This window comes from Pelophylax lessonae (genome assembly GCF_965119305.1).
Source record: "Pelophylax lessonae genome assembly, chromosome: 13".
Taxonomy (NCBI): Eukaryota; Metazoa; Chordata; class Amphibia; order Anura; family Ranidae; genus Pelophylax; species Pelophylax lessonae.
Genome location: NC_138780.1, coordinates 93,298,027 through 93,324,743, shown reverse-complemented (window position 1 = coordinate 93,324,743; position 26,717 = coordinate 93,298,027). Strand labels below are relative to the sequence as shown.

General features: G+C 40.5%; 1 protein-coding gene across 3 annotated transcripts in view; it reads right to left on the bottom strand.

Annotated features, from left to right (window-relative positions):
- GANC (glucosidase alpha, neutral C) overlaps positions 1 to 26,717 on the bottom strand; it is a 183,876-nt gene that overhangs the window by 115,670 nt on the left and 41,489 nt on the right. Inside the window, exons 7-13 of one of the 3 annotated variants that reach the window (XM_082242918.1) lie at positions 24,339 to 24,384; positions 22,673 to 22,733; positions 22,499 to 22,595; positions 13,606 to 13,786; positions 5,252 to 5,405; positions 4,938 to 5,173; positions 2,433 to 2,559 (exon numbers count right to left, since the gene is read on the bottom strand). In XM_082242918.1, the coding sequence (XP_082099044.1) occupies positions 2,433 to 2,559; positions 4,938 to 5,173; positions 5,252 to 5,405; positions 13,606 to 13,786; positions 22,499 to 22,595; positions 22,673 to 22,733; positions 24,339 to 24,384 (902 nt within the window). The remainder of the gene's footprint in view (positions 1 to 2,432; positions 2,560 to 4,937; positions 5,174 to 5,251; positions 5,406 to 13,605; positions 13,787 to 22,498; positions 22,596 to 22,672; positions 22,734 to 24,338; positions 24,385 to 26,717) is intronic. The other 2 variants (XM_082242919.1, XM_082242920.1) reach the window with 2 other exon arrangements.

The window sequence follows — 26,717 nt, the reverse complement described above, 5'->3', positions numbered from 1 at the left end:
AATGGCTGGGTGATATATCTTCTACTGGCTGCCTAGGTGCCATAAGGCCGATATCTGATATTTTGTATGTATTGCTATTCTATTGCTGTGGTAACTGACATTCTGCTGTAAAATGATTGCAGAAAATGTACTGTATATCTCTGTGCTTTATAAATTAGCTATATTATGAAGTTCTACTAGCATATGTTAGTATCTATATATATTTTTTTTCTGTACCTGTAACCCCACTGTTGGGGAGATTGTACGGGGGGATTGGTTTGTGGTAGGGATAGACCGATATGTTTTTTTCAGGGCCGATACCAATATTTTGGTCACAACGTATCAGTATCGGCCAATATGGGCCGATATTTTGTACATTTAAAGTATCAAAAAGTAAGGACAATTTTTGACACAAATCTGGTACTGAACATGTTAATTTTTGTTTAATGTTTAATGGCTGGCTGTCTGGCACCCTGTGGTGGATGGCTTTCTGGTTGGCACCCTGTGGTAGGTGGGTGGCTGGCACAGGGGCTGTGGGCGGCTGGCTGGTACAGTGCCTGTGGGTGGATGGCTGGTAAAGGGCCTGTGGCTGGCTGGTACAGGGCCTGTGGGTGGCTGGCTGGTACAGGGCCTGAGGGTGGCTGGCTGGTACAGGGCCTGAGGGTGGCTGGCTGACTCGCTGGTACAGTGCCTCTGGCTGACTGGCTGGTACAGTGCGTGTGGGTGATTGGCTGGCACCGGGCTGCTGTGGGTGGGTGTATGGCTGTCATACACTCCCGCGAGACTAGTCCCAAAGGAGAGGGAGGCGGCCTAAGAAGGCAGAATGACGTCACAAAAATATCAGCAATATCGGCCAGTTCCGGGGGCGATACCGATATATCGGGGAAAGTGCATATCGGCCCCTGATATATCGGCATTGCCGATAATCGGTCTATCCCTAGTTTGTGGAAGAAAAAAATGATGGTTTCTTTTTTGTGAGCAGTTTTAAAATGTCAATAAAATGTATCTGATTTAAAAAAAATGGCAACTGTTTCTAATACACATTGCTTCAGCAAAATTTACTTAAGTCAAATAGACTGTGCACTCATTTTCCCCAGAGCTTATTGAATGTGGTGAAGCTTCAGTTTGTAAAGAATACCCAATCAGATGCAAGAAATTAAAAAAACAAAAAAAAAAAAACAAAACATAATTTTTGCTTGCGAATGTTTGGATGATGGAAATCAGCAACTGATGCATGATGCAAATGAACATGCATTGTGAAGTCTATTTGCCTTTATTAAACCAACCCATAAATGTCTTTCAGTTAGGGTTTATATGTATTCTATATAAAAAAGTTGGATAGAAAAGTTGTAGTAGATTTTAGGTTTTTGCAGATCACATATATGAGGACAGGCAAGACATTGCAAGACTATCTGCACACCTACTTACAACATAAGTCAAATTACACAACAAATACAATTACCAGAAAGACCAAAGGCACCATGTATCACATTTTGTACAATTAAGCTTACAGAATAATTGAAGGGCTACCTGCAGCAATCAATCAGATTCCAACAGCCATCTCTTTAGTAAAGCACAAAAAAGAAAACTAATGGTTAAACATATGGGTTAAAGCAGCACCTTTTTATTTTATTCCCTGGCGTATTGAACAAAGCAATGAAAAGAGCAATGGGGATGTATTGTGGTTTTCAAAAATCAATCAAAAATTATATGTAACAGGATCTTAGTACAGTAAATTTGAGGAATGACAAGTCACTTTTCACAAAACATTGCACCTAGTTTGGCTATTAGATGGCAAATGTCTCATCAGGATCTGCCTGTCTGATATGCATCTGATATGCACTGTCTGATATCTGCCTGTCTGATATGCATCACCTTGAAACCACAACCAGCAGATTGATAGTAAATGAAATACATATTGCATTTTTTTTTTTTTTCTAGAAATAGAGAAATTTTGCCACAACACACTTGGAAATGTGTGTGCAATAAGCAGTTTTTCTGATGGTTGGATTTCTCTTTATTGCCCTCTAGGAAATTCCTACACATCCTGATCCTCATTCAATCATTATAAGAGATGCTGCAACCGGGCACATAACTTGAAATTATAGTTACCGGTATATGCATGTACCGTAGGGAAAGTCTATTGAACAAGCCTGCACATTCTTAGACTGCATAATATATCATTGATTTAAAAATTCTGCTGGATAAAAAAATCTTTTCATGGTAATGTCTTATAGTAGTTAGTCTTAGACTTTGTGCAGGAGAGTCTTTTCCCAGGTTACACTAACAGGAATGTAAAGACAATATTGCTAATCCTTAGTATTTCTATGGCTGTTCTTGAACTTACCAATGGACCTACAATCAATGTCAATGCAGGCTATAAAACTGAGACAGTCTAGATTTTTCATACTTTCTTTATACATAGCACTTCACATGAAGTATATACTTCTAACCTGGCCAGCAGGAGCCTTCAAAATTCTGGATTTCTCGGTCTTTAACAAAGTAGCCTCTTTCTTTGGCCTCCGCATACAGAGTGTAGTTTGGATCAACTTTAATGTGCGGGTCAGAGATCACAACCAGCTGAGAACAAGAGAGACATTATGTCAGGGGACTGTAAGCGGAAGATAAATCAGAGCTAGGACTAAATATAATGTTTCTGATATTAGAATAGTGGTGACCTGTTTTTTTTAAATGTTAGTAAGATTTTTTGAAAGTCTAACATGCATACTGTGATCTGGTCACTTAGTTCCAACACCTAAAACTTGCTGCCTTTAGAATTCAAGCTGTTATTGATCACTCCCACTGAGCACTGTAGGTGACACTTTTTTATTTGCACCAAGTTAATTTTTCAGGGCAGGCTTTTGAAGGTCTATTTTCTTCTTCTTGGTCCAAACAGACCCTTGTGTACGAGTACAGCTTGGACCAAGAAGAAGGGGATGGACCTACAAATGCCTTTCCTGAAAAAGAAACTCTTGGTGAAAATAAAACGTATATCGTACAGTATTCACCTAAGCTGTTATCCATTATGCTGAGACTAAGAGAATGAGGTACTTGCACCTTTTTGAATCCAATTCATTTTTAATTACTGTATCTATTCATGATTTAAGTGCCTTCATCTCCCATTACACTGCAGAGCGTTAGAAATACAAGATTCAGATTGGGTAATGCACATAATTCTAATACATTACAAGTACAATACTGTAATGCTTTATGGCATGAACAAATAAAGGCACACAAATCTACAGTAGGAGATAGAGCCCTATCTGTATGAGATGCGATTCTACAGACCCATTGGAGTATGCACTAAAAATAAACAGCTCAATGGGATTGATTTACTAATGCGGGAGAGTGCAAAATCTGGTGCAGCTGTGCATGGTAGCCAATCAACTTCTTACTTCAGCTTGTTGAATTAAGCTTTGACAAAAAACCTGGAAGCCGATTGGTTTCTGTGCAGAGCTGCACCAGATTTTGCACTAAACAGTTTTAGTAAATCAACCCTAGGAATTTACTGGCCTAAAGCTGAATTCCAGGTATGTTTTTTGTATAGGTACATTGGTCCAGCTTGGACCATTGTAAGCATACATAATCCATTCCTGGCTGATCCCTGTGGAAGTGGAGAATTATTGTAAAAAACACTACTACTACAGTGATCCTTGCTATCTTCCACATCAGATGCCGAGTAGCTGCCCTGCTGCATAGTAACCAAAAGATGTTGCTTGCTCAGCACAGGTGCCATTTACAGAACGCCTTGCATTGCTCTCAAATAATGCACAGCATTCTCTGTTAGGATGAGGTGGAATTTGTGATGTCACCTTCCCACCCTAAACCTCATTCAATTACAATTGCTTTGCATTCGTTGAGAAAAATACAAGTCATTTTCTGATTGGCAACCGTTGCAAGTGAGTGAAAACTTGTGGTTAATATGCAGCAGGGCAGCCGCTCATCTTGGGAGCAAAAAAGACATTGGGGATCACTGTAGTAGTGGCAGCTACTACAGTAATTCTCCATTTTCACAGGGACTGGACAGGTATGGAATATGCATACCTACCTTAGTCCAACCTGTAACCAATGTAACTTTAAACAACAAAAAAAACAAAACATGCCTGAAATTCAGCTTCAATTTTACTTTGTTTAAAATGCATGACAGTATAGAAATTTAGTCAGCAAAGAGTGACTATAGAAACACCAGGATGAATGCTGTTATACCTGAAGGGTTTCACATGTACTGTTAAGCCTAGAACACACGCAACGATTATCGGGCCGACCGATCGTCCGTCTTTTGTCCAGAGTGGTGTTTTGTTGGTTATTATGTGCCTAGACTGCACACGAATTTTCTCGCCCAACAAAAATCTACTTCAGAAGTGAGTTCATGTGTTGGTTTGCTTTCTTTGTGTCCTTTCTTCTCTGAGCATGCCCAGTCTTGCTCATAAGATTTTTCCCTGTCGAAATCTGTACTGACAGCACGAAAAAGTGGCCGTGTTTTGACGGCGGACAAAAATTTTATAGCCTGCACACCAGAATTTTTTCGGCCGAAAAGTCGGAGTCGGTTGTCGGAAGCATCATACTAACAAGCCGAAAATCGGCAGATCGGTCGTCGGACGAAAATTCCCGACTGATTTTCGACGCGTGTGTACGAGGCTTAACTTTAACGTTGTTCCAGACCAGAGTCCTGTGTCTCTCACAACACGGAGAATATAACAAATACGTCACTCACCATCTCCTATTGTCCTATTGCTATGCACAGATCTGTACTTAATTCTATAAACCACACTGCTTCTCTTATAAACCCCGCTGCTTCTCTGGAGCTACATAAGATATATGTATGTATTTCTATAAAGCAAATTACGCTGCTTCTCTGGTGCTACATACGATTTATATGACAGGAAGGCTTATAAGAGTTGCCTTGCAAAATACTCTATTCCTTTACTTGCCATATACTAGTACACATATATTTGTACCTTTCGCCTTTTCTCCCGCAGTTTCTCTTGCATCTTTACAGGGTCAGGAAAGCTGTCAGGGTCCCAGGTAAAATACCTCTTTCCATCAGTGTGCTCAATATCCAACCAGATAACATCATAGGGAATGTTGTGCTCATCAAACCCCGAATCCACAGCTTCAACATCTGCCTCATCTTCATAATTCCAGCGACACTGATGATAACCAAGTGAGAAGAGTGGAGGAAGTATCTGGGTACCTGTCATTACAAAGCTCTATTACAACCATACAGGACAGAGCAGGTGAGTAAATAGAAATGTAATCCATAAGTAATCACCTGTTAACTGTGCATACTGGTTAAAAACATTTTGAGGGGTAGGTCCCAGTAAAAGGAAGACATCCACTATCCCGCTCTCAGACATCCATCTGATGTCCATTTTGGGTACCGCCTTTTGCTTTCGTTTATCTGGAGAATTCGATTGCAAGAGCGACTGGCAATATATTGAAAACAGGACAGTTTCAGTGGTTAAGCTATGGCTAGTATGGTTTTACACAAAAGGTAACAAATTATTGAGTATAAGGAAAGAAAAAGAGAGCGCCCATCTGTCCTAGAGTAATACTGTTTATTAAAACACACAGTTAAAACTCTCACAAGTTGCACTCACATTTGTAAGCCTTTTAAACAGGCATGTGGTTCAAAGTGTTCCCATCTCCTGGATTATCACTGTAAGATGCACCAAGGGTTATCCAGCCACCCTGAGGCCAGATGACAGCTCACAGGCTGCTAATCCGACACTGTGGCGTGCATGATGAACTGCGAATGCGCCCGGACCAGCTGATGCTGCACATCAATTTGGAAGACAGCAGCACAAAGGAAGGTGGATGAGATGGGAGTGCTAAATCAGCATGTAGGGTTGCTATGCTGATGTGTTTCAGAGGTGTGGCCTCCTTTATAAAGTTTTTTCTTTTCACTTTCAGTTTATAGTCAAAGGCTTGTGTACACCTGACTATCAATCTAACTTATATAAGCTTGCTGGTCATCCAGTTCTAAAGGGCATTAACATGGATTTTGTACCCCTTTGATGATATAACAAACTCAGCTCTCCAAAGAAGGCTTTCCACAAGATTTTGGAGAGTATCTGTGGAAAATTGCTCTAATTCACTTGCATTTGCGAGGTCAAGTGCTAATATTTGATGAGAAAACGAGGCTCACAATCAGCAATCCAATTTATGGCAAAGGTATTCAGTAGGTCAGGGCTCTGTGCAGGCCACTTGAGTTCCTCCACAAAAATCACTTGCCAACAGAAATACATATACAGTATCTCACAAAAGTGAGTACACCCCTCACATTTTTGTAAATATTTTATTATATCTTTTAATGTGACAACACTGAGGAAATGACACTTTACTGCTACAATGTAAAGTAGTGAGTGTACAGCTTGTATAACAGTGTAAATTTGCTGTCCCCTCTTAATACACAGCTATTAATGTCTATAATGCTGGCAGCAAAAGTGAGTACACCCCTAAGATAAAATGTCCAAATTGGGCCCAAAGTGTCAATATTTTGTGTGGCCACCATTATTTTCCAGCACTGCCTTAACTCTCTTGGGCATAGAGTTCACCAGAGCTTCACAGGTTGCCACTGGAGTCCTCTTCCACTCCTCCATGATGACATCAGGGAGCTGGTGGATGTCTGAGACCTTGCACTCCTCAACCTTCCTTTCGAGGATGCCCCTCAGATGTTCAGTAGGGTTTGGGTCTGGAGACATGCTTGGCCATTCCATCACCTTTACCCTCAGCTTCTTTAGCAAGGCAATGGTTGTCTTGGAGGTGTGTTTGGGGCCATTATCATGTTGGAATACTGCCCTGTGGCCCAGTCTCCGAAGGGAGAGGATCATGCTCTGCTTCTGTATGTCTCAGTACATGTTGGCATTTATGGTTCCCTCAATGAACAGTAGCTCCCCAGTGCTGGCAGTACTCATGCAGCCCCAGACCATGACACTCCCATCACCATGCTTGACTGTAGGCAAGACACACCTGTCTTTGTACACATCACCTGGTTGCCGCCACACATGCTTGACACCATCTGGACCAAATAAGTTCATCTTGGTCTCATCAGACCACAGGGTATGGTTCCAGTAATCCATGTCCTTAGTCTACAGCAAACTGTTTGCAGGCTTTCTCGTGCATCATCTTTAGAAGAGGCTTCATTCTGGGATGACAGCCATGCAGACCAATTTGATGCAATGTGCGGTGTATGGTCTGAGCACTGAAAGGCTGACCCCCCACCCCTTCAACCTCTGCAGAAATGCTGGCAGCACTCAACTTCTTTGGTCGACCATGGTGAGGCCTGTTCTGAGTGGAACCTGCCCTGTTAAACAGCTGTATGGTCTTGGCCACCGTGCTGCAGCTCAGTTTCAGGGTATTGGCAATCTTCTTATAGCCTAGGCCATCTTTATGTAGAGCAACAATTCTTTTTTTAGATCCTCAGAGAGTTCTTTGCCATGAGGTGCCATGTTGAACTTCCAGTGACCAGTATGAGAGAGTGAGAGTGATAACACCAAATTTAATACACCTGCTCCCCATTCAAACCTGAGACCATGTAACACTATTGAGTCACTTGACACTGGGGTGGAAAAATGGCTAATTGGGCCCAATTTGGACATTTTCACTTAAGGGTGTACTCACTTTTGTTGCCAGCGGTTTAGACATTATTGGCTGTGTGTTGAGTTATTTTGAGGGGGCAGCAAATTTACACTGTTATACAAGCTGTACACTCACTACTTTACATTGTAACAAAGTGTAATTTCTTCAGTGTTGTCACATGAAAAGATGTAGTAAAATATTTACAAAAATGTGCGGGTTGCTAGTGGTTTACAGGGTTTATGGCTGAAGCTATTAGCCATAACCTTGGCATTGGTTTTTTTCAGCCGCCGGCCGGCTTTCTCTTGAAAGCATTCCGAGTGGCTCGCCAGTGTTTTTCAGGTTTACCAATTTCACTGGCATTGCATGAGAAATGATCCGACGGTGCAGCTGGCTGGTCACAGAGGCGATAAAAGACTAGACGTCTCTATGGCCTTTACATCATGATGTCACTTCCGGTCCAGGGTGGAAGTAAACATTTTTTTTTTAACTGCTTCCTGCCCTCATTACTGTAAAATGATGGATGAGCGGGAACCCTATTGTTCTGGGAGGACATCAAATTACATCTTTCTGAGAACAGACCGGCCTGATGCCAGTCTACTGGCCTGGTGCCAGTAACGTGATCGCTGTGACCAATCACAGCAGACCACATGACAGTTGTAAACAATTAATAGTTTCCTTTCATGTCATTCATTGTATACAATTGTGTTGCTAGCAGTGATTGGTCACAGTGCTCACATGGTAGACAAGACCAATCACAGCCTATTTGTACCATGTGATTAGCTGTGGCCAATCACAGCTAATCACAATAATACACAGTGTCTACACACTGTAATTCAGTAAAAATATGTGATTATAGCAGTGAATTGCACTACTATAAGCAATCATAGTATGCAAAAAAAAAATAATAATAATCCTGATCAACTCCCCAGAGTGGTACAGTGTTACTATGGTAACGCTGTATTGCTCTGGTCAGAAATATTTTTGAAAAATTAAAAAAAAGATTTTTATTTTATTTTTATTTTTTTACATACTGTCACCAGTCAGTGTTTCTGTATATGTATATGATGATGCTGTGTTGCACTAGTGACGGTATGTAAAAATATTTTTTAAAAATGTGAAAACTATTTTCTTTTCTTCATTTACCAAACAATTTAAACTTAAAAAAACATGCCATGTCTCTTACTAAATACCTCACACTGTCTACTTTCCATAAAGGTTATTTGGGGGGTATTTGTACTGTCCTGGCCTTTTTGGGTCTTAAGAAATTAAATAGGCAATCAGTACATCAGGACTGATCGATTTTAATATATATATATATATATATATATATATATATATATTGTGACAGGAAGTCAGGTAAATCTGTGGATGTTGTCACAGACAGGAGATACATGTCTGCTTGGTTTAGACAGTTCACCAATTACTATAGGGTGTCGGCTGAAAAGGTAGCCAGGACGGCTTAAGGAAGTTGAAAGGCCTTCAGCTGTTCAGAATGAGGAAGTTAAGGCTTCTATAATTTGTCCAGAGGAAGTCTATTGATTGCTGCCTCCTGACGCCGTGTGGGTAGAGGAGGACAGTCAGATGGGTGCCCCCTGAAGCTGTGTGAGCATGGGAGGGGAAGACCTCCTGGAGCGATGTGGGCCGAGGAGGGTAAAAAGTGTGAAGACTACTCAAGGTGAGGTCTTGGATTGTTTCTATGTGAAAAGAAACCAATGGACATTTGTTGTGTGAAGAGAAAAAACATGGACTATTGAGTGTCTGCTGTAGGATCAGCAAAGTCTGCCCAACAGTAGGTTGGGGACAGACTCCCTAGGTAGGTTCCTGTGTGTGAGAAGGTAGCCGCCCACAGTGGCAAGGATTTATTTTGTGTTTTATTTTATTTTGATGTTTTTGAAGCTTGCACTTGTGTGACGAAAATTGCAAGAATAAAACCTTACACTGTTGTTTTCAACCACTTCTCGGCTATCTCCCTATGTAACGAACCCCCCCCAAGGGGTCATCCGACCACACCCGCCACCGAGCTAATCCCCTCACAATATATATATATATATATATACACAAACACCATAGTTTGTAGACTCTATAACTTTTCTACAGACTAAATAATATACACTGATTTGGGTTATTTTCTGCAAAGAAATGAGGCAGAATATGTTTTGGCCTAAATGTATGAAGAAAGATTACTGTGTTTTTTTCAAAATGTTCGACCCCTTTTCATTTATTTAGCAAAAAGAAGAAAAAAAAAAAACAGTGGTAATTAAATAATATGATAAAAATGTACATTGTTGCATGACCGCACAATTGTCATTCAAAGTGCGACAGCACTAAAAGCTGAAAATTGGCCTGGGCAGGAAGTTGGTAAAAATGCCTGGTATTGAAGTGGGTAAAGCAAAAGATCAAAAAAATGGTTTTGATTGTTTACTTTTAAAGGTAAAGGAGAGATCTGGGGTCTTTTTGATCCCAAATCTCTCCATAAAGAGGACCTGTCATCTTTATTTCTTTTACAAGGGATGTTTACATTCCTTGTAATGGGAGTAAAAGTGATCAAAAAATAAATAAAATAAAGGGACAATGTAAAAATAAAAAAGAAAAGAAAAAAGAAAAAAAAAATGTTAAGAATCCCCATCCATCTTTGCTTCCGCACAGAAGTGAATGCATATGTAATTTGCACACCCATATGTATACGATGTTGGCACCACGCATGTGAGGTATCATTGCAAAAATTAGAGTGAGAGCAATAATTCTAGTGCTAGACCTCCTCTGTAACTCTAAACAGGTAGTCTGTAAAAGGTCGCATATGGAGATTTTCAAGTACTGTAGTTTGTCGTCATTCCACGAGTGTGCGCAATTGTAAAGCGTGACATGTTAGGTATCTATTTATTCAGCGTAACAACATCTTTCATATTATACAAAAAAAATCAGGGCATTTATTGTGTTTTGTTTTGTTTTTTAATTAATTCACAATTTTAAAAAATGTTTGAAAAACTGCTGTGCAAATATTGTGTGACATAAAAAATTGCAACGATTGCCATTTTGTTCCCTAGGGTGTCATGCCTCCAGCATAAGTAAGTAATTAATTCTATTGGAACTAGTAATACCAATCTTGTCCACAAGATGCCACTGTGACATAGACTGTTATGCAGTACTTTATGGTATTTCCTGTTTTCTATTGCTGGACATTAGTTCCACCCCTCTCTGAGAGAATCTCCATTTTAGATCACCTTGTGACACAGCCAGACAGCATCTGAGGTTCCTGTGGGAAGATTCCTGAACCCCCCTTTGAAGCATCGCTGGTATGCTCAGAACTGTCAGTTATATACTCAATGCATATGTTTGTTAATGTTTGTACACTGATTGTATGCCTTTATCTGTTTATTTGCAGTTTCACCTGACTCTCTATTCACAATCCTATTCGCATATCCGTTCTGACTTGTAACCTGTTCATGTGACCACTATTCTATCTCTGGAATAAAGCCTTAAGTTACAAAAGGACTGGTTATTGCAGGATTAAAGGTTTAGCTGTATGTTGAGCTGCACACGCCTGGGGCATACGTGTAGTGAGAACAGAACACTAGGGTGTCTGCTAAAAAACAAAATATGTATATAATGTTTGGTGGTTGTAACTAGTAATTGTCTAGCAATAAATACTGATTTAAACTTGTAAAGAAAAAGTGCCAGAAAAGGCTTGGTCTTACAGCAGTTAAACTTGTCAAACCGTGTCTTTATGGAACTGGCTTAGTGCACAGGGGCACAGTCATGCTCAAACAAAAAGGACCTTCCTCAAACTGTTGAGACAAGACTGAAAGTGCTCAGTTAATTACCATATCTTTATTATCAGTAGCATTAAACAGCACCCTTCACTGGAAATACCTGAACTTAATTACTTGTAGGAGCGTCTGTGGCCACATAGTGAATAAATCATAAGTAAGGCACCTATGGTGTCTTTGCTTTCATTAATAGGAGCAAATAAGGTTGAACATTTTGTTCAGTTTTGGGACTTATCAGCTACCTGGTTTTCAGGCTTTGTTCTTAACGTGTATCCCTTTGATTTAAAGGGTAACTCCACTTTTGTGGTGAAAAAAGCAAATAAAAATAAATATACCATATATATATATTTGCTACACAAGTCATATTGTAATTGAATATTATTAGAAATGACCTTTCCTTTTTAATCTGCAGCTCTGTAATTTTCTGTAAAATTCAATGCAATATGGCAATCTGGAGGCATTCTGTACACGGATTGTGTACGGAACACCTCCCAGAAACATAATTTCCTGCTTGTGTGATTGGCTCACTGATTTTCAAAGAAGTCTGCACTAAGATACAAGTCATAGTTTGGGCATCCTCTGCAACTAAAATTTCATTTTTGGTGAGATAATCCCAAAACGAAAATCGGGTTTAAAGGGACTGATAATTATAATGTCACTATCATTCATATTCACTTTGCACATGGACACAGACAGCTATTACTTCAAAATAAAAAAAGGTAGGAATCTGCCACAAAGTTTGTTAACATCCTTGCAATGTACATAGATCACCCAGAGGGGAATGTTTTTCCTCAATGAAAGTGGAGTTAATCTTTAATTCCAAAGACAAACTAATACCCTTATGTTTTTTAGGAAATATAATCTAGTTGGTCTGTTAGGAATTGTCACTCTCACTCATCCTTCCCTTTCCTGCCTATCTTCAAAATTCTGTCCTTGTTTTTGATCACTCGCCCCATACTGGTTCTTCTAAAGCTGCCAACAAATATTAAAATATAATTGTACAATCTCCTTTAAATTGACCAGACATTATGTAGTGCTAGTGCCTGCCTGCTTTCATATAAATTTAGTAGATTTTTTTAAATAGGCCCTATCTAAAAAAAAATACTAGATTGTTTTTGAAAAATATAAATGGGATTGATCAGACAATACAATCAAATTGTAACGTGTGTGGCCAGTGTGAATCAGAATTTCTCAAACCTGTCTTCAAGTCTCAGCAACACTGTGCTCTTTGAGGGTAATCTCAAACACGCATGATAATTAGCATCTCAACAAAGGGATTTAGCTGCTTGTGTTGATACCTACAAAACATTTACCTTTTCTTAAACCAGAAAATATTTTTCTAAATATACACTTACATATTGAGAACATTTTTTTTCCACACAGATTCAGACCCTAGGATCATCAGTTCAGTGTGGATTTTGTGCAATGGAATTTTCTTGAAATTAAAAAAGACATGGTCAGACCTGAAGGAATTTGAAGAAAGGTTGGCAGAACACAACACTAAATAAAAAAACTGTCAGAGGCCCAATTTGGGCTACGCAATGTCCAACTTTGTAACGTAAAGCTAGAATGGTCCCTCCTTCACAATGATCATATATGCCTCATCTCTACATATTACTCATTGCTCCTGGATAAACAATCCCCACACCTTCTCAAACTACAATCCTGCTAGCTAAGTAATATTCCTGATCTTTCAGATGAAAATTGGCAGGAACTGTTTAACTCCCACCCTAGCATGTAAATTTCGGGCAGGGATGGGCTTATGCAGTTACATTTGCATAGGGTGTTCTACGTCTATTCACAATGCATAAACGGGATACCCCTACATGCCACAAATGTGAAAGGGAATCGAGTGACTTCATACACATGGTCTAGGGTTGTGACCGTTTTGGTCTCAGGTCACATTGTTTATTTCCACTTTTAATTTACCTAATGTGTGTTGCCTTAAATGGTACCTCCTTGACATTTTTGGGAATCTAGATTCACCTCTGCAACCAAACATTTTCTTTGTCTTCTTTTTTTTATGCCAGGAAGATGATTGTCCTATATTGGGCCCTTACTGAGGATTTACATATTGGTATATGGAAAAAACTGATCAACCAAAGCCTGCTCCTTTATAAGCTGACATATGAGGCCAGGGGATGTCCCAGAAAATTTTACAAGATCAGGGGTCTTTGACTGGATACCCACGATACCAGGTGACACTGGGGTTGAAGTCATATAAAATACATTATGGCTGTAAAGAAATGTCTTAATGTAATACAAGCCATAGTCTTACCTGTAAGGCAGCTTTGGAATGGATTTCTACTAATGTTTCCGAGGCATTGAGCCAGAAGATGCCACAAGTGTATGATGGTTTGTGTGCCAACAGTAAAGGTACAGATCCATACGTGCCCATTTTATCATAGACAGGGTATCCAAACACATCCAAATTGTAGAGCTGGTATGTCTCATTTTCTCTAACAGTGAGAGAGAAAACAGGAGTGATGTTATATTGTGCAATACAAGCAAGTAGATACAGGGGCGAAAATATTTATTTGATCCCCTGCAGATTTTGTAAGTTTGCCCACTTGCAAAAAAATGAAGAGTTTATCATTGTTATCATAGGTGTATTTTAAATGATGGAGTCAGAATATCAACCAAAAAAACACATGATACAAATGTTATAAACTGAGTTGCAGTTCAGTGAGTAAAATAAGGTAATGATCCCTAACCAACCAAAAATAATTCCTGCTCCCGCAGACTGGCTATAGTATGTGCTCATGTGGTACACAGATTAGTCCTGTCAATTTAGGAAGGTGCTCCTAACGGCAACTCATTATGTGTATAAAAGACACCTGTCCACAGAATCTCTTTCTTACATTCACACCTCACCATCATGGGCCAGACCAAAGAGCTGTCAAAGGATGTCACGGACAAGATTGTAGACCTGCACAAGGCTGGAATGGGCTACAAGACCATCAGAAGGAAGCTTGATGAGAAGGAGACAACTGTTGGAGTGAATATTTGCAAATTAAAGAAATAAAAAATAACCATCAATAGCCCTCAGTCTGGAGCTTCATGCATGATTTGGCTCATGGGGTAGAATGATCACGAAAAAAGTAAGGGATCACCCCAAAACTACAAGGGAGGAGTTTGTGAAAGATTTCAAGGCAGTTGGGACCATAGTCACCAAACAAACCATTGGTAACACCATACACCGCCATGGAATGAAATCCTGCAGTGCCCACAAGGTCCCCCCTCCTCGAAAAGACACATCTACAGGCCTGTCTGAAGTTTGCCAATGAACATCTAAATGATTGGGAAAAAGTGATGTGGTCAGATTAGAAAAAATTGAGCTCTTTGGCATGAACTAGACTTGCCATGTTTGGAGGAAGAGAAATGCTGACTATGACCCTATAAACACAATCCCTACAGTCAAGCACGGAGCTGGAAAAATTATGCTTTGGGGCTGTTTCTCTGCTAAAGGTATAGGCCGACTTTGCCGCATTGAAGGACCAATGGACAGGGCAATGTATTGTAAAATCTTGGATGAGAACCTTCTTCTCTCACATACAACACTGAAGATGAGTCGTGGATGGTCTTCCAGCATTACAATGACCCGAAACATACCACCAAGGCAACAAAGGAGTGGCTCAAGAAGAAACACATTAAGGTCATGGAGTGGCCTAATAGAAAAATAGTGCAGCGCAATCCTAGTGGTAAAATTATAAAATCATGCAGAGTCCCAGTGTTAATAGGTGTCCATATAAACAGATAAAAGTCTCCAGTGTAAAGTGGTCCTAGGGCAATTCCATAAGGTGCTTGTCTCCACGAGTGCTCATGCAATCCCACCACCTGTTCACACTGCCGCTCACCTTAACAAAGAGACCCTACAGGGTCAACAAGCATTTCATCTCAAAATCAAAGCATCCTCACACTTTCTTCCTTAAGCGTAGTAAATGATTACACCTCCGATGCACTGTCAGCTCCTCAAACAATGTTACCAATATGTGTAGGAGACAAGAAAAAACGATCTAATGCTCTCTGTATGCAATCAAGCACTCTTTAATCCATATAAGAAAACAACTCACATTTTTGAAGAAAATAACAGCGCATATCTGCAGAGTTTGCAAGCAGGCGTGCATCAGGTCCACCAACCCGGAAGAGTGAGAGGCGGCCGCGGGTCACGTGACATCCCTCGTACGCGTTACGTCCGTGAAAATAAGCGGGACTTCTTCAGCAAGGGTCACGTACCATACTGCGGACCCGTCTTTTATGACAATATGATCACTTTGTTAAGGTGAGCGGCAGTGTGAACAGGTGGTGGGATTGCATGAGCACTCGTGGAGACAAGCACCTTATGGAATTGCCCTAGGACCACTTTACACTGGAGACTTTTATCTGTTTATATGGACACCTATTAACACTGGGACTCTGCATGATTTTATAATTTTACCACTAGGATTGCGCTGCACTATTTTTCTATTATGTATTCAGAAGGTGTTTTGGAGATATTGCCCTTGAGTGCTTAGCTGCTGGTCCATTTATTAGTGGTGTGTACAAGAGTCCAGCGCTGAATATTTCTTTTTATTTGATTCATGGAGTGGCCTAGCCAGTCTCCAGACCTCAATCTCAAATTTATGGAGGAAGCTGAAAATTCGAATTGCCAAGTGACAGCCAAGAAACCCTAAGGAATTAGAGAAGATCTTTAAAGAGTGGACCAAAATCCCTTCTAAGATGTGTGCAAACCCAGTTACCAACCACAAGAAAAGTCTTACCTCTGTGCTTGCCAACAAGGGTTTCTCCACCAAGTACTGAGTCATGTTTTGCTTGGGGATCAAATACTGATTTAACTCACTGTATCAAGTGTTTTTTCTGGATTTTTGGTTGATATTCTGTCTCTATCATTTAAAATACACCTATGATATAAATGATAGACCCTTCATTTCTTTGTAAGTGGGCAAACTTACAAAATCTGCAGGGGATCAAATAATTATTTTCCACACTGTATATATATTTATGTACACCAACCTGAGTTTATCAGAGCCATGTGCACATCTGATTTACCTTCTTGCTTAGGATCATTGTATGACCCTCTACATTCACTCATTTGTGATTTGCTGCCTAGGAACAAAAGCATGCAGGCAGATTTATGACACTTCCCAGACTTTCCTGATCTGCATACATGTTCTTGGACAGTAACTCAGAAAGTACTAAAGACAGTGGGCAGTATGACAGTTAGGCAGTTCATATTTGAGGAAGGGATTCAGCAATGGCAGCTCTGTATTTTGCTTATTTTGGTAAGGGTGTAGGTAGGGTATTTGTTCACCTTTGCATTTTTTTCTCATAAGGTGAAATTACACTTTAAAGAAAAATCTGATTATCAAAAACAGATTGTAATGCTCCAACATACAGTACATTCTGTTCTTAAAGACAGCATGCTGATGTATTCACTGAAAACTCTTTTTATCCTCCCCCTCTATCCTTTTATTGAATATGTCTTTATTCATCTTGTAAACTAAGATGGGTGATGTAGTAGAGAGGGTCTAAGGAATATCTTCAGGAGCTCCTGTGTCCAGACCCACATGAAGAACCTATAGTTCATTATTAAACTGCTAAACATCTGATGTCATGACACTTACACCAGCCGATAAAAAGTTTTAAGTGTCCCCGCCCTCAACACCCTCCATCGTAAAGTGTATCTGAACCCTACAACAAAAATGTAATATATTGCAGCTTACCAGTTCTTGGATAACAAGGTTGGGAAGCGCTTAGAGGGTTGGCAGAGACATGTGACTGAATGGTAACCAATAAAGGGTTTATTGTGTAGATATCTTACAACAAATACAGCGAGCATATAAAAAGAAGCACCCCCCTTTAAAATAATCACATGTTGCTGCTTTGCAGCCTGAAATGAAGACAGACACAGTTTTTTGTTTTATCTAGCTTTATTTACTCAGTGCAACTTATAATATCTAAGTGAAAGATAGAACACTAACGTCATAAAAAAATTAAAAAATTAAAAAACCGAATCACTGAGTTAAAAAAGGATCACCCCCTCCTAAAAATGACTTGTAAATTTAATCAGGTGTAATTTATCATCTTCTCAATGGCATACAAAGCCATTTGACTTTCAACTGTGATCACTTGTAGACATTTTGATTAGCTCAGCATGAAAAGAGCTTTCCTGGTACATTTCAGTCCCTGATAGTGCAACTGAAGCAAACAATCAACTACGGGTGTAAAGACATTGTTAAAATATCCCCAGGAAAAAGTTGTGGACAGGCACAAGTTAAGAGCGGGCAGAATAGTAGCATGCATAAGGAAGGGGATATATTCCAAAGACAAAACTATAATCCTTCCACTTTATAACGCACTGGTCCGACCACATCTGGAGTATTCTGTCCAGTTCTGGTCACCAGTCCTCAGAAGGGATGTGTTGGAGCTGGAGAGAGTACAGAGAAGGGCAACAAAACCTATTAGGGGATTAGAGGACATTAATTACGAAGAGCGTTTGGAGGTGCTTGATTTATTTTCCCTGAAGAAGAGACGCCTGAGAGGGGACATGATAGCAATTTAAAAATACCTCAACGGTGACCAAAGCATTTAAAAAAAAAACATTTAGTCGCAAGGAATACATGAGGACACAAGGCCATATAATGCGACTGGAGGAGAACCGTTTTAACCTCAGGCTACGGAGGGGGTTCTTTACAGTAAGGGCTACAAGACTGTGGAATTCTCTGCCACAAATGGTAGTAACTGCGGGAAGTATGGCTACTTTTAAAAGACTCTTGGCCATACATCTCAAGGACATGAACATTCAGGGGTATGGGAAATGATTCACACCAACACAGGTTGAACTGGATGGACTATTGTCTTTATTCAACCTTAACTACTATGTTACTATGTTACTAAGAGATGGATACAAAAAAATTCAAAGGCTTTATCAATGCCTAGAAGCACAGTGAAGTCTATTATTAAGAAGTGGAAAGTATTTGGTACAACACAGACCATCCCTGGATCAGGACCTCGCTCCAAACTGGATGAAAGAGCCAGGAGGAAACTTGTCAGAGAGGCTAGAGGCTACCAAGAGGCCTACAGCAACTTTGAAGCAGTTGCAGGAATTTAGGACAAAGAGTGGTCATTGTGTGCATGTGACAACAATATCACAAATTCTCTACAAATGTGGCTGCAAGAAAAAAAAAACACTCCTCAAGAAAGGCTACATGCAGTCATGACTGAGCTGTGCCAAAACACACCTTGAAGATTCTGAGGCCACATAGAAAAAGGTGTTATGGTCAGAGGTGACTAAAATTGAATTATTTGGCCTCAGAACCAAACGATATGTCTGGCGAAAATCCAATACAGCTCACCATCCAAATAATACCATTCTTACAGTAAAGCATGGAGGTGGTAAAATCCTGTTATAGGGGTGTTTTTCTGCAGCAGGGACTGGAGCATTTGTCAGGATAGAAGGAGAAATGGATGGGGCAAAATACTGTCAAATTCTTGTGGAAAATTTGCTGCCCTCTACCAAAAAGTTCAAGGAAAGGCGTGTTTGGGACTTTGCGTGAAGCACATGGTGCTGAAGTCTCAGTGCTTCCATCCCTAATCTATACAAAAGAAAATAAAAGAGGTTGGGACTTTAAATGAGGTGCATGTGAGACTGTAAGTAAATAGTGTGGATAAACCACATAGAGTAATCATATGTACAAACTACAGAGGGCTGAATTCAAAAACACCCCGTAAATTAAAGTGAAAAAATGATGCAGCAGGCTAGTCTATTTTTCTGAAATTTCATTGCAGCAACTCAAAATGGTAAAAATCGTCCTGACAATGTGGGGGCATGCTCCTAATGAGATGTTGGATGGTGTTCTGGGGTATTTCCTCCCAGATTTGGACCAGGGCATCACTGAGCTCCTGAGCACTGAGGTGAAACCTGGCAGCATTGGATGGACTGAAACATAATGTCCCAGAGGTTTTCTATTGGATTTAAGTCAGGCGAGCGTGGGGGCCATTCAGTGGTATCAATTCCTTCATCCTCCAGGAACTGGTTGCATACTCTTGCTACATGAGGCCGGGCATTGTTGGGCACTAGGAGGAAACCAGCGTTGGGTCTGACAATGGGTCCAAGGATTTCAACACGATACCTAATGGCAGTCAGGGTGCCATTGTCTAGCCTGTTGAGGTCTGTGTGTCCCCCCATGGATATGTCTCCCCAGGCCATCACTGACCCACCACCAAACCGGTCATGTTGAAGGATTTTACAAACAGCTTAACATTCTCCATGGCTTCTCCAGACCCTTTTACAACTGTCACATGTGCTCAGGGTAAACCTGCTCTCATCTGTGAAAAGCACAGGGCGCCAGTGGCGGACCTGCCAATTCTGGTGTTCAATGGCAAATGCCAATCAAGCTCCACGGTGCCGGGCAGTGAGCACAGGGCCCACTAAAAGGCATTGGGACCTCAGGCCACCTTTATGAAGTCTGTTTCTGATTGTTTGGTCAGAGACACTCACACCAGTGGCATGCTTCGAGGTAAATTTGTAAGGCTCTGGCAGTGCTCATCCTGTTCCTCCTTGCATAAAGGAGCAGATACTGGTCCTGCTGATGGGTTAAGGACCTTCTACGTCCCTGTCCAGCTCTCTTACAGTAACTGCCAGTCTCCTTGAATCTCCTTCATGCTCTTCAGACTGTGCTGGGAGACACTGCAAACCTTCTGGCAATGGCACGTATTGATGTGACATCCTGGAGTTGGACAGCCTGTGCTTTTTCTATAGGGTCCAGGTATTGGCTCATGCTACCTGTAGTGACACTAATTCTAACCAAATGCTGCAGAACTAGTGAAAAACAGTCAGAAAAGATGAGTAGGGAAAAAAGTGTGAGAAGCCACCACCTGTAAAACCTTTCCTGTTTTGGAGGTTGTCTCGTTGTTGCCCATCTAGTGCACCTGTTGTGAATTTCATTAACACCAAAGCAGCTGAAACTGATTAACAATACCCTCTGCTAGTTAACTGACCAAATCAATATCCCAGGAGTTTAACTGACCTAAAGCTATACCCTAATTAAAAAGCGTTCCTTTAATTTTTTTGAGCAGTGTATAAGTAGAGTCATGTATCAATACATATAAAGATAGTAATGTTGAGAGCATATTTTATTTAACAGCCTCATCAACAAAGTATGGAAAAGTACATTATTGCAGTGATTCGTACATGTGATAAAAACATTGCAATGATTAAATCGGATCATAACACACTATATAGCATGTGAACACTAGATTGAGGGATGGTACAGTAGGTACATTAGGGAAGGGTATTCTTTCACTTAGGTGGGCGTTTTTCTCTTCCCCCCTCCCCTATTGTTGTTCAAATCATTAGATTACAACTTCATCTCTATATTTTTTTTTTTACAGTTACATACATTGCACCTGCTCCTGATGAAGTGGAATTACTCCATGAAACACGTCGAGCCTTCTAGGATGCCATCGTTACAATCAAGTGTATAAATGTTTTCTATTCTATATGAAATTTCTGTCCATCAATAATTTCATTGTATTTTTTTATAATGTACCTACTGTACCAGCTCTCAATTGAATGTTCACATGCTACAGTGTGTTATGATCTGGTTTAATCATTAAGGCAATGTTTTTATCACATGTACAAATTCTGTACTTTTCAGTACTTTGTTGATGAGGCTGTTCAATAAAATCTGCTCTCAACATAACAATTTTTATATGTATTGATACATGACAATACTTATATATACATATGATTACTCTATGTGGTTTATCAGCACTATTTACCTACTGTCTCACACGCACCACATTTAAAGTCCTACCCTCTTTTATTTTCTTCTGCCATAAAATTGTCAATGGGAAGAAGGTTTACCTTCCAACATGACAATGAGCCAAAGCACATAGCAAAAATGTCCACACCGTGGTCGAAGGAGAAAAAGGCGAATGTCCTTGAGTGGCCTAGTCAAAGCCCAGACTTAAACCCCATTGAGAATCTGTGGAATGACTTGAAAACTGCAGTCCACCAATGGTCACCATCAAATGTAACTGAACTTGAAAAGTTCTGCAAAGAAGAGTGGGCAAATATTGCAAAGTCTAGATGTGCAAAGTTAGTAGAGAAATACCAACAGACTAAAGTTTGCAATTACAGCAAAAGGTAGTTCAACAAAATACTGACACAAGGGGGTGATCCTTTTTCTAACTCAGTAAATCTGTTTTTGAATTTTTTTATTTATTTCTGACATATTGGTGTTATATCTTTCACTTGGATGTTATAATACAGCTGGATAAAACAAAAACTTTGTCTATCCTCATTTCAGGCTGCAAAGCAACAAAATGTGATTATTTTAAAGGTAAAGGGGGTGATTCTTTTCTATACCCACTGCAGATTTCTAAGGGATGATCCTGGGGTTATTGGATCCTGAAGACACTTTAAGTAGTAGGCGGCCAGCTGTCAGAGTAGAAGACAGCTCTTTAGGCAGACATAGGGAAAAGAACAGCAGCGCCAATGTAAGTGTAGTAAAAAAAATAGCACCAAGTTTAATAGGAGGTAAAACACTCACAGGATATGCAAAATCTTGCATGATTTCAAATATCCTGTGAGTGTTTTAGCTCCTATTAAACTTGGTGCTATTTTTTTTTATTACACTTAGATTGTTCTTTCCCCTATACCAGTCCTTGGATGTAGGTGCATTAGTTTTCCTTTTTTTAGTTTTATTTTCATCAGGTGATCTTTCCAATAATGCACTTACTGCCCTAGGATGACAAGGCCTACTCACTCTACTGTATCTATTGAGAGGAACTGCTGTCACCCTAGAACAGAAAGTATGTTAAGACTACAAAACACCTCCCTCTTCCATAAGATAAGGGGACGCGTCCTGCAGTTAGCAAAGGTGGGCTGAGCAGGGCTGATAAGACAACTTTGGATTTCAATTCAGAATTGTCAACTCACATTTCTGGAAGATTGAGCTGGAATTTTTCTGTGCTTGCAGCATTTTTCTGTGCTTGCAGCATATGGGAAATATGCATGTATTGGGGAGATATACAGAAAATGTTTTCAATCATGGTTTTTTAAATTGATCAATGTCAGGTGGCTACAAATGTCCCCACGTGTTTGATTTCAGATGGTTTTTACAAGACAAATTCATTTTTTAAACATTCTGATTTTTCCAGCTTACCCTGTGTCTTTGAGGCAGTGGATATCTGCATGTTCTGGCAGTCCGTAAACATTTTCAAACCCATACAAGGTAAAATCCAGCCCCACAGAAGAGGGACCTGAGAAGATACGAACTGTGGTAAGATGAACTGTAACACAAGCCACAATAATAATAAAATAAATAACTCCAACCTACCATTGGCTTTAATGTCTACAAAATCTCCAAACTTTTCTTTCCAGAGTCCAAATACATCCTGCTGAAATGGAAATCATGATATTTCAGGCCAGAGTATAGAAGACAATTAAACTAAATACAGTTGAAGTTCTTAAAGTTCTAACTTTCTAGTGAAAGTCAGTAACTGGGAACTAGTATATATTTGTCAGATATGCTGCCTCTTTATTTGAACACGCTTCTTCCAGATTATTAGCTAAGTAAATAGTAGAAGTAGTGGAAGAGGAATAAGGATGACAGCCCTGGAGCCTGCAACAAGGCAGCAATGGCAGCCCCATATTTCTGTCTTGACAGTTGATGGGTGTGCTTGGTGATTGGCTGCTCAGCAATCCAATGTTGCCTCATGAGGACAAAAAGAACTTCCTTTACCTTTGTGTAAGCTTGAGGACGCTACTTATAGCGACGCTACTTATACTTATTGCTTCCAAAGATTACCTAGTAAGCATTTTCAGCTGTGAAGACTGACATTAGCATGAAGTTGCAATAACCAAATAATCAATTCAGCCAAGCGCTCACTCCGAAGGGTAAGACTGGTGTGCTGCTCTCCTCAGGCGGGGAACTCCAACTGGGATACATATAGGAAAGAGAAGGAGGCGCAACACCTAGTGCATTACCCGTGGTCACCATATAAAATATTTCATTAAAATCCCAAATGCATACTCACAGACAGGAAGAATGTAAAGTCTCATTAAAAGATTCCACCACACATGGAATGGAACATGTCCTGTAATGAGACCGCTAACGTGTTTCGGGAGTCAAGCTCCCTTCATCAGAGCTCAATGCGATTTTACATTCTTCCTGTCTGTGAGTATGCATTCGGCATTTTAATAAAATATTTTATATGGTGACCACGGGTAATGCACTAGGTGTTGCACCTCCTTCTCTTTCCTATATTAGCATGAAGTTGTCAATGCAAAGCAAAGGTTCACCAGAAGTATTAAGTATCTTCTCTGCAATTTCTAAAACTAAAAAATTACTCTTAAAATTCAATACACATTGAAGGCTTCCTTTAAAACTGTACTAGGTGTACAAGGTGTTTTCCTCCAAATGCCTCCCCATTAAAAAATCTTGGATTTAAAATAACGAAAGACCACCCAAATCCTGTCACATTCCTTCTATGTATATAACTTGTGTCACTCCAAAATATTTTTTCATAATTCTTTGTTTCCAAATAAACTAATCTAAATCCTATAAGAAATCTGCAAACAAAAATGTCTCTATCTCTATCATAATTAAACCAATAATTCTGTATGGTCCCATGGTAACTGATAATCCCTTTATCACCAATGCATTGGCTCCATGACTGATCCCTTCATCACTGTGCCAACGGTTCCGTTAATCCCATTGGCATTATTGCTGGGGATGATTGTCCTATTGCCATGCCCTATTCTTCTGGCACTACTGTACTACTACTGCCAACCCTTCCGTTATCATGGCAATGTTGCTAGGAACAATTCCTCCATCTCCATGGCTGATCCCTCTATGCTGTGACTGTGCCCCTTGAGGCAGTGGATAATAACAACAGCACCATTACTTTCAAACGTAGCCTGGAATGCAAAAGATTGGATAGTAGACAGACACACAAAAAATCATTTTCAAGTGTGTTATCTGAAATATCAGAACAATGTACCTCTGACTTATCTGGCTGCACCTTTGTGTCTGTCTCTGCTGGTTCTCTGTAAAAAACAAACACAGAAACAATAAAGGTGATGAGTTTATTACACCAAAATGGGTTACCATAAAGAATGTCACTACGAGCTGAAGAACAATGTACTGTATTTATTTTATATATGGGTGGTAATGAATAAAATAAATTTAAGGCCCCTTTTACACAGAAAGTCCGTCAGTCGGACTCCATTTTTCTCAGCGAGGGATCGATCCGCCGTTCCCCCGCTTAGCAGGCGTATGGCAGTTCTGTCTCCGCTCTCTGTGCGGAGACAGGGCTGTCAGATCCCCACTGTTCTCTATGGGGGAATCGGATGGGAACGGACCGCCTGTCCGTTCTCATCCGATCCGATCCAATCCGCTGGACGGATGGAAAATAGGGTTTCCATCCGTCCAGATTTGACGGATCGGATGTCAGCAGACATGTCTCCGCTGACATCTGATGCCCCATAGAGATACATAAGGCATCCGTTCAGATCCACCAAAAAAACAGACAGGCGGATCTGAACGGTCCGCCTGTGTGAAAGGGGCCTTAACGTTAAAATGCTACTTAGTAATCAAGCTGTATTTAGAAAAAAAAGGCTGCTATGGGAAACACTTTCTCTTCTAGTTTTCCATTTTATAGAAGAGTAAAAGTGATTGTAAAGTCTCGTTATTTTTTTTTTTTAAAGATAACAAACATGTTACACTTACCTGCTCTGTGCAGTTGATTTTGTACAGAGCAGCCCGGATCCCCCTCTTCTTGTTCCAACTCCTGGCCCCTCCCTCTTATTGAGTGCCCCCAAAGCAAGGAGCTTGCTATGGGGGCACCTGAGCCAAGCTGCAGCTCTGTGTGTTCATTCAGACACAGAGCTGCCATTTGGCCCCGCCCCCTCTCTCCTAATTGGCTCACTGAATTTGACTGACAGCTGCAGGAGCCAATGGCGCCACGGCTGTATCTCAGCCAGTCAGGAGGGAGAGTCCCAGAACGGCCGAGGGACTTGTGGACATCGCTAGACAGAGAGGAGGCACAGGTAAGTATTAGGGGTGCTGGGGGGGGGGATGGGGGGCTACTACACACAGAAGGCATTAAGATAAAATAAAAAAACCCTTCTGACTTTACAACTCATTTAAAGTAGAGCTGTGGGCAAAACTTTTTTTTAATTTTGGATACGGCAAGGGAGAGTTATAACCCCTGTCAGATGTTTTTTTGCCATCTGCGGCCCGTTGTGAAAATCCCTTCACTTCCTGTCCCATAGTCAAACAAGAAGTAAGAGGAAATCCCTGAAAATTAAAGGAATTCCTTGGGGACCCCTAAGTCACCAGGACTATTGTCCCCATTGGAAGATTTCCTCAATATTACTTTTCTGGGGACAACCCAAAATTTGGGATTTTCTTTTCACTTTCAATGATAATAGTAAACCGGGAAAATAGAGGAGGTGAATATCCCTAATGGGGGCACAGACAGCAATAAAAACTGACAGGTGTTCTAACCCCTCTCCACTCTATCCAAAGCTAAAAAAAAAAAACGTTTGCCTTTAGTCATACTTTAAGCTTAAGGCCCATACCCACGATCCGAAAATCGGACGAAGAATACCGCTTTCGAAGTGATCGTACGCTATTCGGATCGTTAATACAGAGCTTTCGAGGGCTGATCATGATAGTTCAATCGATATTATACAATCAGACAAGCACTAAAATTTTTCACGTACGATACCACATCGCACGATTTTTATTTAACCAGCACAGTTGTCGTCTGAAAATACAATAAAAATATACTACAAAAAAATGTTTGCCTTTAAGGCCCGTACACACGTACCGATCGTCGGCATACAAACGTCGGTGGACGAAGGATCTGCCGATTGTACGCGTGTTAGTATGGTGCCTCCGACAGATGTCTGCGCACAATCCGCGGACAAAAGTCTTTCGTGCAAACATGAAAATATTTGTATGCCGACACCAGAACGGACGATTGTTCGCCTGTCAGTACACAATTCGGCCGACAGACCGCAGATTTGCAAGACTGGGCATGCTCAGAAAATAGAAAACACAGGGAAAGTTAACCATTACATGACATCACTTCTGCAGTCGGCGGACAAAATTCTTGTGCTGTCCTTGTGCTGTCTTTGCACTTTTCAGCAGACACCGACATCCCGGGGAGAAAAGAGGAACATTTGTAAGCCGACCATCGGTACGTGTGTACGGGGCTTTAGTCATACTTTAAGCTTAAGGCCCATACCCACGATCCGAAAATCGGACGAAGAATACCGCTTTCGAAGTGATCGTGCGCTATTCGGATCGTTAATACAGAGCTTTCGAGGGCTGATCATGATAGTTCAATCGATATTATACAATCAGACAAGCA